This window comes from Bipolaris zeicola (genome assembly GCF_000523435.1).
Source record: "Bipolaris zeicola 26-R-13 unplaced genomic scaffold scaffold_422, whole genome shotgun sequence".
In the NCBI taxonomy this organism is placed as follows: domain Eukaryota; kingdom Fungi; phylum Ascomycota; class Dothideomycetes; order Pleosporales; family Pleosporaceae; genus Bipolaris; species Bipolaris zeicola.
The window spans coordinates 1-11206 of NW_006912471.1; the positions used below are offsets into that span (position 1 = coordinate 1).

Genomic DNA, 11206 nt, shown 5'->3' on the forward strand with positions numbered 1-11206 from the left:
GATGTAGCCTTGCCCGGACTGCTGCCGCGGTCTTCTAAGTGTGAGCACCGCTGCTTTGTTCCTTGTTATTAGTACGATATTGCGAAACCTTAGCTTTGGCAGCCTGCGGAGGCGCTTCATACTCATGAGGATGATCTGTGCTGATTTGTCTGGCATAGATTCTGTCATCTTGCGCTTGGGCCTCCTGCTGGGCCATCTGAGTAATAAGTTCAGCATCTGTATAGACAGCATTAGCAATGCTGTAGGCGAGTTTGGTATCTTCCAGGAGCTGCAAATGGTCTCTGATTTCCGATAAGTAACTAGCACAGGCGACGTTGTGGTCTGGAACCTTGTCGGCAGGGTATTTGCCTTTATTCGACGTCTCACTGTGGTATGTTATTTCTTCGAGTTGAAAGGTTAGAGCAGTAATGCAGTCATCGAGGTAGCTTGGACAGCTGAGTTCGTCGGTGGGACTGAAAGTACTCATTTCGGATATAAATCTATGTGCCGATAGCTCAGTAAGAGCACAAGTTGCAGTTCTCAATATATGTAAGAGAAGTCGATATCCCTATCTGTACGTCACTATGCCTCTCTTAATCTCTGGGCAAGGACAGCGTTTAGTATCACTCACAGTTCGACACTCGGCACAGTCAGTTTCAAATTGAGCAGTAGAGCAACCAGTACTCAAGGAATTTACCCCGAAATCTTGCAGATTGATTGTGTCAAGCACACATATTGGCGAAACTGTCTGAAGTGATGCAGTGATGGTCTACGATGCTAATAGATGCTGAGTGCACTAACGTAATCTCAGAGATTCATTGGCTAAGTTAGCCGTGCGGCGAAAATGTGAACGAATATCAGTTAACGTTACCCTTCATTTGCCTGAGCCCGTACTGTAGGATCCCAGCACTTACTGGATGGAGGAACTTTAGTACTGTTCTATTGGCGCGATCATGTCCGTGGCTCACAAGATAAGGTTCAAACAGCCAAAAGAGACAGCCAAGAGGCCGCGCGGCCCCAAAAACTGGTAGGACATACGATTAATGAAGCGGAGATTTGCAGTATGTTCAGACAGCGTAACAATCTGTGTTCAGATCTCACGAGAGGAAGTATCGTGGCGAAGTCTAAATGGGAGCCTCGAACCTTCATGGTACTTATCTTCTACTGTATCCTCGTTCATCATAATGATTTTCATGCCATTTTATAGAAGAGCTGCCTTGTTTTATATGTCACTAGTACGCAATTTGCTAATGTCGTTCGATACTTCGTAATGTATTGCCGAGTGATGGGCGGCTACATGGCCATTCTAATCGGTAATTCCACCTAATGCGGGCCAGTAGAATGTCTAGGCCAAGTGTTATGCACTCCTACGTCATGAGCATGACGGCAAAAACTAGAGTATGATCGATGCGACCATCCGACTCATTCCACCTTTGCGGCGTATAGTCACGAACGATTACGGCTTCACCCTGACGCGTAGCTGCGTAACAAGTTTGAAAAGTCCCACCTTCTGTATATAGCTTAGTACAAGAAATCATCTACAGAAAAATCCAATGTAGTTGATCAATCCTAAGGTTTGCAAGCTTAATAAGCCCCCTTCGTTGGAAGGCAGGAGCGACTTCATTCATTCAGGGTTACGGAGGCGGTCCGGTGGGGTTACGGCGGGCACTGGGATTGAAAATACTTCATTGCATTTTGCACTAATGCAGACCCTGAACAGGCCGGTGGTAGATTGAGGGCTATGCAGTAGCGTATGCCATCATTTGTGCCCGCTTGATCAAGATTTACCTACTGTTGGGGTATTTGTTCACCGAAAGTGATAATTTAAGGAGTCCACTACCTTCTCAACTCACTCTCACATCTGTTTACATTCAGGCGTTTACCACAGCCTTCACGTTTGCCCCATGGAATTATCTCTCTTCATTGCTATAATCACTCTTGCTCTCGCTAGTCCGGCTTCAGCAGGTCCAGCCGCCTACGGAGTGTGTCAGGCGGGTTGTTCTGCAATAGTCATGGCATGTTACTCTGCAGCTGGTTTTACTTGGGGAGCTACCCTCGGTGCTTCCGCACCTGCTAGTATCATTGCCTGCAATACCGCCTTTGGTACTTGCCAGGCTGCCTGCGCCGCTGTGATTCTGACTCCAACGCCGTAGAAGGTACGACAAGACGCCAGCTATTTTTTGTGTATCTATTGCAGGAGCCCTCCCCATCGCCACTAACGATGAGTGCTAATTCCTCAATCTTTCAAAGGAGATATTCAACGTTCATGTACAGATCTTATGCGACGAAATAACAAAAAAAAGATGAGTATGAAAAGCAAGATAAAAGAATCTCAATGTGCGTTGTAGAGGTCGCCTAGATCATATCAGAGATTAACAAATCCGACAAGCAATCTGAATATTTATCATCTTGATTAGATAGTTACGTCTTTTTTTTCAGATGCAATTATTGATTACACCACAGTATGAATAGTTGGTGCACCTTATCCGAGTTGGCACTGGTGCGATTCGCTCATACTGTCTACTAACTAACAGTGAAAGACCACAAGACTGGAGTATTGCAAATCTGATTCATTGCAGACAGCCAGACTGATTTTCGAGTTTGAGTCTTTTGAGATGGGCGATCGGTTGTAGACAACAATCTCAGTTAAATACCGCTCGCTGCGTTTCTTCAGGCGGAATTACAGTAAGAAGCTATACTAAAGTAGGACTTTACAAATTTCAGTCGCTGTAGCGATCCGACTTGTGCTAGCATTATAAGCGTTCCCAAAAGCTGGTCATAAGTTTTAGCAAGCTGAACCAGTTGGTAGAAAGAGATTGCTCAGCACCACATGCAAAGTTTATAATAATAACCCTTTGCACGTGCCAAGACATTCGCCATTCTTGCACGCATAACAGTGCCAAAGCGGGGTTCAAAACACTACCCATGCCACTTCACCAGCCCACTTGTCACGCGATCTCCCACCGATCAAAACGTCATGGCTGTAATTTCTTCTAAAGTAATTATAGTGCAACATATTGCAACCCCGAACGCACTCGATACGCTTCTTCAAAGCTTCGATGGATTGCCAAACAACCCCGCGTCCCTCTACCTCTCTACAACTGCTCAGAATCTGATCGTTTACGCTATCCCAACGTGTACAGTCAGCGCAATCAGCCTTCCATATCTCGTTGAGGCCTTACGCCAAAAGGAGAAAAATGCGTCTGCCTTAAAAACCTTCTCGAGGCTGGTGCAATGACAAAGGTTTTTTTCGATGCACGTAAGACAGCAAAGATTCTCTTCAGCAAATGCGCTATCAGATTGTCTACTCCGGTTTGCTTTACTTGATATAGCGCTCAAATAAGTACTAAAAGTGGACTGTAGACTTGCACCGTACGTACTCACATTCACGAGGTGCAGATGATGGAGCTTGCGCTGCGCCGAAGAGGTATGGACCGCATGTGGCTTGCAGGGTTTGGCCGGTGCATTTCCCGGGACTCAAATCTTGACATGAACATGCTCGTGTTTGAAGGCTTTGGCAGAATCGATGATTTCGACGAGCGGATTCTGCATTTGCCGGTTTTGTGGAAGAAATACCACGATCGGTTGCTTGCAAACCGCAATGGAGTTGGCGGACCGTTTTGGGTAGCAAGAATTCGTGATGCAACACAAAAGCGACTGGCAGTATCCTGTGGTGAAACTCATCGAGGATATAGCATCGACAGAGCCAAGAGTACTTGGGACAGAGAAAGCATAGAAGAGCAGACTGATTCCTGGAATGATGATGTTATGATGGATGCCATCACTGGTGGCGAGTGGCTGGGCGGTGCAGAACACTGGGCAAAGTCTGACATGCTGTAAACTTAATTGTTCACACAACACACCGTAATAAGAAGCTGTTAGCTTGTTATCTGAATTCATCAGGGCGAGGAAAGATTGATTAGGATACAATGTTGACTTGTTGAATTAACCCGTTTATCAAGAATTTTGCCATTGCTGTACTGTTGTGGAGTTGCTTATGCCTTCGATTGTCCTCATTCTTTGGACATCTTTTTTGGTAACTCTGCGTTTGCGATAGCATGGACAGCAATTACTTCGTGAACTTTGTCGCAGAAAAACCCTGCAGCGCTAACGCAAAGCGGGTGTTGCGACATGTCATGTTCGCAAATAACCAAACACAGCTTAGCGCATCAACGGTCACTCAATATGCACCCTTGTTTTATATCTACAGCCTGCCTGCGGCCTTGCGTTCAAAGTATGCTGTCAGCTTTCCTATTGGCACACCAGCAGCAAACGCCCACCGATAACGTTCCATGAAAGCGACAATCTCTTCGTCCATCTGCTGCATTACCCTCTGCTTGTGGTCCTCCAGTTCTTGGCCCGTATGAGCCAGACGCATCTCGGACTGCAGCTCGACCTCGCCGACCTCGTGCCCAAAGTCCATCGCGTCTAGTACGATCGAGAACCTCTCGTCCGCCAGCCACGTTCTTCTTGTCGTGCACATGGTCGCAATGCGATCAAGACCGAAAAACTCGCGCTCGCTGCATACTCGCCCCGTAATGATGCGTACCTGCACCTCAATTTCGCGAGGGTCAGACAACTCCTCGAACCTCGAGTTTTGGAAGTTGCCAACCTTTCTCACTTTGGCCTCCCATTGCCCGTTGCGTAGCCTGACCCACACACCTGCTGCTGTGAGTAGTCTAGCTCGGTCAAAGTAAGTGCCGCTAAAAATGCGCTGGCTTTGTGGCTGGATGCTCCGGAATGGCGGGTTCCCGACGTGAAGGGTAAGATCCATGACTGCGAGCCCGCAAAACTTGCGCTCCACCTCCAGAAGAAAGGGTTGAGATATGGCTTTTGGAAACATAGAAAACGCTAGCATATATGGCTGCAATATTCAGCCAGAAAAACGTATATTGTGGGTGAGAAGCTGGGTAGTGGTATCAATCTTTAAGAAAACTGGTTTTAGCTGCATAAGAAGAAACCATTGGTAACAGTCAGGTAACCAGGAAATATGCCTCCTATTCTACACGCCGTATCTTCCCACTATTTGTTTAATATGTACCCTCTGTTGTCTTAACGAGAAGATGTGCCAATTCCGTATTATGTAGACTGTTCAATAAGATTTTGTACGAGATCTCCGTCTCTCCGTTCGTATCAACCTAACTACCGTTTAGCATTAATAAAAATTATACGATGCATCTTACCTCGAGAAGAAGGTTTCGTTCATTGTACATTTTAAAGATCTAAGGGTTCTCCACGGCGAACTCATCGTATCTCTTCTGGAAGACGACCGCATCATCTGCTTCTCTTCCAGGTAGGTTTCGCTTGAGAAAGCGATTTTTGGCGACCTCTTCTCGACAGTTGAAGAACAGGACCAATGCTGGCGAGCCGATCTTCCCAAGTAAGTATGCTGAGGGAGAGCATCAGCAGTTGGGCACACTAACTTTCTCTTCCACAGGCATAGCCTGATCTGACTGCCTCGGCAAACCATCTACCAGGATCACGTGGCGGCCGCTGTATACATTTTCCTTGACGCTGTCTTGGAGAATACTGACCAACACCTCTGTGGAAACGAGCTCGCCTCTTTGCACCTGAGATGCCGTAACTAGGTCCGTCATCGAGTTCGAGACAAGTCTCCTCAACGTATCTCCAATAGACAAGTGACAGAATCCATATTCGTCAGAAAGTCTTCGGCACAGCGTGCCCTTGCCAGAACCAGGAGCTCCTGTAAACCTTAGTCGCGTACTTAAAATCTCGCACACTTACCAATGACGAATACGACAGTTGTTGCAGTAACCTCCATCGCAACTTAGAAGGATATCAGCCTGGGAAAACAGCCTTATGTGACAAGAGCTCACAGCCCTCCCTTTATGCCTCCCAAAAGCGGAGTTGTACCCATGTCATTGCTAAATAGCATCAACGGGCGTCACTAAATTCGATGGCAGCAAGTGAACATCTTCAGCACTCGACCTGCTTCCTCCATTCCATTTCTTGTTTCACGCTCCAAACATGGATTTCGTCTCAATCTGCTTTGGACTACTGCTAATCGGTATCGCGTTCGTATACCTGCGTTACAACAATCATCGCACCGTATGCCCTGTGGCTGTCAACTATCACTTTACGAGGCGCTGCAACAAAACGTGTGGATTCTGTTTCCACACCGCCACCTCCTCTTTTATGGAAAGTTCTGATCGCGCAAAGAAAGGGCTTCTATTGCTCAAGGAAGCAGGCATGCGAAAGCTGAATTTTGCTGGCGGGGAGCCGTTCCTTTATCCAAAGTTCCTGGCAGAGATGGTGGTCTTCTGCAAAGATGAGTTACAACTCGAGTCGGTCTCCATCGTCACAAACGGAAGTCTTGTCAAGGAAAGCTTCTTTCGGCAGTGCGGTTCCAAAATCGACATATTGGCGGTCTCATGTGATTCGTTCAACGAGTCTACGTCAAAGATGGCCAGACGGTGTTGGGTGCGAGGTGGTGCGGTGGATCATCGCGCATAAAAGAAAAAACAGCTTCCACGGGTAGTCGTAACACTGAAAAACTAATTAATATACAGTTTCATATCTAAGTAAATAGTCTCACGAATTTCAGCAATTTTTTCTATCGCGATAGTGTTGATACTTCGATATTCTCTGTAGGTGCGTAACCAAATCTTGGAAGTTCGCGCACGGGTCTGATGCATCACTGAAAACGAGCTCCTTCGTAGTGTTTCAGTGGCGGCGGAATTAACTAGTTGTAAGAACGCTACGTCCGACCCGGCAACACTCTCAGCGGAAGATCTCCTATTTGCCAAGAACTGCCAAGCAACAACAAATCAACACTGTTTTCACGAAACCCACCACTCTCATCGCTGCACACGTTACCATGGCCATGTCGCCGCCGACATCATTCTCTACTATCAACGGCAAGAGCACGCAAATCTCCTCCTGGCTCGAAGAACTACCCCCGACGCCCCCAGCAGACGAAGAATGCGGGCTACTGAAGCGCAAGCGTGCCATTTCAGAGCCGACAAGCGTACACCAGTTCACCACCATGTCCACACATCGGGGCGTCAGCCCTAGCAAACGTCAGCGACGGGACTCGGACGACTTGCGACCGGAGCAGAGCGTATCGGCTGTTGGGTCAAATGCCCGCCCGCTCATCTTAGGCAGTTCAACCACTTTTAGCCCGCCCGGCAGTCGTGTAGGCGCCTCGACGCCACGACGCAGTAATAGCCCATTGCGCGAGACAATTGCTGCTCTGAGGGTAGCAACCCCTTCGATAACGACGGAACCGCTGGACGGGGTGGAGTTGGAACCTCCTGCGCAGGTCATGGCCGTAGTAGCGCGGCTCGAGAACGGACTGGATCAGGGCTGGATACCGGGGTGGCTGGAAGTGCGTACCCGCCTTATGTCACTGCTAAATCTGGCTAACTTATCTCAGGAACTAGTTAGAGCTGATACAGATATCGGTTTCCAAAGATTTAAGCCTATCGCATTTAGCAACACTGCCACCCGCGATCTCTCTGACCCTAGCCTTGACTCTGCTGCCCGTGCTGAGTTAGAATACACCTTAAGGAAAGTAAAACAGATATATAAGAAAGCATTGCATTGCCAAACAAGAGGCCGAGATGAAAACGCATGGTGCGACGACGTAATTAGGCCGATGGTGAAGCTGGCGCTCCGGTTGTACGCAAAGGGCAAGCTCTCTTTGCAGAATGTGTATTTCTACCCTAGCTAATCCGCTTAAAAGTGCTAGTAGGCTGACGTGTTTGATATTGTAGGCAGTCTCAGAGCATTGATATTGAGTTCCTATCGCGCGCTACTGATGCATCTGGCAAGCAGCGCATCCTTGATCGAAAGGCTGATTATACCCTCTCCTACTCGCATGACACGTCACCTTTCGAAGCTCTATATGCACGCCTTCTGCAGCACAGAAACCAGTGTATTAGCCATACGACTGACGCCTTTACCAAAACTACAGCTGTCTTTTCTGGGGTAGAGGTCAAGCCCTCTGACGGCGACAAGCTTGAGGCCGAATATCAGCTTAGTATATGGATAGCGGCGAATCTGCGTAAGAAAGCGAAACTAGGGCGACGTGTAGGGCTGCCCGACACGACCTACCTTATAGAGCCAGGCTTTACTATTGTAGGACACGAGATGTATTTCTATATCGCGTACATGGATTCTAGACAAGGCGAAGCGGTGCGTATCCTAGAGTTTGGCAATGCCGCAACTAGTAGTATGTCAGGCGCTTTTAAACAGCTTAGGATGTGGCGGAACGTCATAGAATACGGCCTTGACGAGGGCCTCGATGGTTTCTGGGGCAGATTTCTGAAGCCTGTATTGGAAAGATTAGCAGCTGGAGACGAATAGATCTCGCTGATAGTGACGTTAGACGAACTACATGCCAGCTTGCTGCGCTGCGATGAGTGACGCTAATGACTGTTTGGAATGTTATCGTTCACATCTATCGTAATCTACCGATGCGGGCTAGCTTGCAGTGCACAATGGTCATTACCCCACTAATACTGACCAATCGTGGAAGCATACATCTAAGCGACACTGCAGGAGAATCTCAGCCATTTAAAACGAAGTCGCTTGTGCGATATGCACATAATGAGTTTGGGTTAACTACATGTTGGGTTGGAAATACACGACACTAAGCAGCTCTTTGCATGTAGACGGGGTTTATTTGGGCCTTCCCACCCTCGTATTTAGTAGGTAATGAGAGCGCTTTTTTGAGTGTGATGGGAAGGCAGCATTGTGATGTAACTACACCAGCGCCTCCACGTCATGCATATATGCGCCGAGACTGGTGTAAAGGCTCTCCCCACATGACAAGGCATACAAGAAGCACTTCGATTTTCTTACGAGTCAGTTTTCATAGCGAGCTTCTCGTGGTTCCGTACAACTGAGCACAAGTATAGCCAGATAGCCGATGACTATTGATCACTGGCAATGAAACTGTTCTATAATAGCAGCCTAGCCCACATTTTAATTTTGAGAACAATCAAAGAGATCATAGTTTGCTTTTTACTTGCTCTTGATACCTTGCTGCATCTCAATTCCCACATCTTCACTCCTGCAGTACTTCTACCTAGTTACATACAGTCTTCACCGATCAAGCCATGATCGAACCACTCATATCTAGTGCCGAGGGCAGCAACATTTGGATAATTCATCCCTCCAATTCCCTGAACTGTAGTAACTGGATACCGGAGCTGCTGCATAAAAAGAAAGAAAGATAGTAAGCGCTTCGGCTTTCCCCTAGCATAAGCTGCGGCCACTCACAGCCCGCATTCGCTGCTGCTCTGACACTTTCCAGCTACGTGGCTTGCTCCACCCATCGCACATTCTCAAGTAAATTACATACAAGGAAGGCTCATATATAGCGCAATCCAAGTCTCTGGAATGCGGATAGGCTCATATCTGATCTATCATCAGCTGTCTTTATGGTTAAGCTGCACAACCTGGCGTAGAAAAGATGTACGTAAAGCAAATAAAAGATTAGGATTAATGCAACATGCAGTATTAGAGCACAAATAAGACAGCACTAGCAATTGGTACTGTGCACATGCGGATGTTGATCGAAGTGTACTGCTTAGCGCCCGATCCCAGTCCCCACCTAGCTGTGTTCGGGTATCCACAGTGCACCAGTACCAGACTACGGTTAGCTTGTGCGACGTTCAGCTTGCAGCTCCCTTACCAGACTGATGCACGTCAATCAACCATGCAGAGAGTTGGCCATAGGCTAGGGGGCAATGTCTTCGCATGCCGCATGCAACGAGGTAGCAGACCTACCCATGATGGCGAAGGCTAACCTATGCTTTTTTTTGGAGACATGAGAGGCGGGAGTTTAGCTCCAACTCTGTGCTAAGAAGGTAGATCTGATGACTGTTAGTTTCCACCTATCATTTCGACCTTCGAGGTTCAATAGTTTTCTGTGTTGGGCTGGGCCCTGAGACCAAACCTTTGAAACAATCATTTCCTCAGTTCACCCACCATAGACATAAAGCGCGCATCGTACGAGATCTTCATTCACATCCACAATGGTTACCAAATCATTCGACACCCGTGTCGTGCATGAACTCTGCTCAAAAGATCAACTAGACTTGCTGGACTCTGTAGATCGTCTACGCTCTCAGGGAATCGACCATTATGTCTCTCTGCCACAGATCATCGTTTGCGGTGATCAGTCTTCCGGCAAAAGCTCTGTCCTTGAAGCTATCTCCGGTGTCTCTTTTCCGGTCAAGAGCAGCCTATGTACTCGTTTCCCAACCGAATTAGTCTTACGAAAGACATCAAAGATCGGCGTCAGCGTCTCCATCGTCCCAGATCGCTCGCGTAGTGAAGTAGAGCGCGAATCTCTTAGCAGTTTTCGCGAGACGCTCGACAGCTTTGCTGCACTCCCAACATTGATCGAGAATGCCAAAACAGCCATGGCCATTGGAAGTCTTGGTCGAGCTTTTTCGAAAGATCTCTTACGGGTTGAAGTGTCGGGTCCTGACCGACCGCATCTTACGATTGTAGACTTGCCGGGCCTTATCCATTCAGAGACAAAGCAGCAATCTGCAGCTGATATCGAACTCGTACAAGATGTCGTCAAGTCGTACATGAAAGAGCCCAGGAGCATCATCCTCGCGGTTGTATCTGCAAAGAACGATTATGCCAACCAGGTTGTGCTGAAGCTCGCCCGAGCTGCCGACAGAACCGGAACTCGCACGCTTGGTGTGATCACCAAACCTGACACTCTGGTTCCAGGATCTGACAGTGAAGCCATGTACATCTCGCTCGCTAAAAACCTTGACGTGGAGTTTCGTCTTGGATGGCACGTTCTCAAGAACATGGATTCGGAATCTGGATCCGGGACACGTTCAAATCGTGATGAGGAGGAAAGTCATTTCTTTTCCAAAGGCATATGGCCCACGCTGCCTGGATCTATCCTGGGTATCGTGCCATTGAGAGAGCGACTGAGCAAACTCCTTCTTGTCCAGATCGCAGCGGAACTCCCGAGTCTTGTGGAAGAGATCGAACTCAAGTCTGCCGCTTGTCGTACTGGACTCGAAAAGCTGGGCCAGCCTCGGGCTAGTATCGAAGAACAACGCCAATATCTAATCACCCTCAGCCAAGCATGCCAAGCCCTCACCAAAGCCGCTGTCGACGGGACCTACAACGACGACTTCTTCGGTAACGCGAAAACTGACGTTGGCTACCAGAAACGCATTCGTGCTGTGGTACAGAACCTCAATCAGTCTTTTTCAGAGACAATGGC

At 47.9% G+C, this 11206-nt stretch overlaps 8 protein-coding genes across 8 annotated transcripts; 5 read left to right on the forward strand and 3 right to left on the reverse strand.

Annotated features, from left to right (window-relative positions):
- Positions 1-94: 94 nt before the first annotated feature.
- On the reverse strand, positions 95-448 carry COCCADRAFT_67521 (uncharacterized protein; the record flags this gene model as incomplete). The annotated part of the gene is made up of 1 exon (XM_007720206.1): positions 95-448. A coding segment is annotated over one exon (354 nt), but the record flags the coding sequence as incomplete, so codon positions are not given.
- A 1435-nt stretch (positions 449-1883) lies between these two features.
- Positions 1884-2132, forward strand: COCCADRAFT_41935 (uncharacterized protein; the record flags this gene model as incomplete). Its single annotated transcript, XM_007720207.1, has 1 exon — positions 1884-2132. The coding sequence occupies one exon, from the start codon at positions 1884-1886 to the stop codon at positions 2130-2132; it is 249 nt and encodes an 82-aa protein (XP_007718397.1).
- Positions 2133-2956: 824 nt separating this feature from the next.
- Positions 2957-3819, forward strand: COCCADRAFT_31190 (uncharacterized protein; the record flags this gene model as incomplete). Its single annotated transcript, XM_007720208.1, has 2 exons — positions 2957-3121; positions 3343-3819. 2 exons carry the CDS (start codon positions 2957-2959, stop codon positions 3817-3819), a joined length of 642 nt encoding a protein of 213 aa, XP_007718398.1.
- A 364-nt stretch (positions 3820-4183) lies between these two features.
- COCCADRAFT_112097 (uncharacterized protein) lies at positions 4184-4822 on the reverse strand (the record flags this gene model as incomplete). The annotated part of the gene is made up of 1 exon (XM_007720209.1): positions 4184-4822. One exon carries the CDS (start codon positions 4820-4822, stop codon positions 4184-4186), a length of 639 nt encoding a protein of 212 aa, XP_007718399.1.
- Positions 4823-5201: 379 nt separating this feature from the next.
- Positions 5202-5761, reverse strand: COCCADRAFT_10077 (uncharacterized protein; the record flags this gene model as incomplete). Its single annotated transcript, XM_007720210.1, has 3 exons — positions 5202-5351; positions 5403-5683; positions 5725-5761. The coding sequence occupies 3 exons, from the start codon at positions 5759-5761 to the stop codon at positions 5202-5204; spliced, it is 468 nt and encodes a 155-aa protein (XP_007718400.1).
- A 206-nt stretch (positions 5762-5967) lies between these two features.
- On the forward strand, positions 5968-6453 carry COCCADRAFT_112096 (uncharacterized protein; the record flags this gene model as incomplete). The annotated part of the gene is made up of 1 exon (XM_007720211.1): positions 5968-6453. The coding sequence occupies one exon, from the start codon at positions 5968-5970 to the stop codon at positions 6451-6453; it is 486 nt and encodes a 161-aa protein (XP_007718401.1).
- A 364-nt stretch (positions 6454-6817) lies between these two features.
- COCCADRAFT_112088 (uncharacterized protein) lies at positions 6818-7672 on the forward strand (the record flags this gene model as incomplete). The annotated part of the gene is made up of 2 exons (XM_007720212.1): positions 6818-7327; positions 7376-7672. 2 exons carry the CDS (start codon positions 6818-6820, stop codon positions 7670-7672), a joined length of 807 nt encoding a protein of 268 aa, XP_007718402.1.
- A 2311-nt stretch (positions 7673-9983) lies between these two features.
- COCCADRAFT_51921 (uncharacterized protein) lies at positions 9984-11204 on the forward strand (the record flags this gene model as incomplete). Its single annotated transcript, XM_007720213.1, has 1 exon — positions 9984-11204. A coding segment is annotated over one exon (1221 nt), but the record flags the coding sequence as incomplete, so codon positions are not given.
- Positions 11205-11206: the final 2 nt, after the last annotated feature.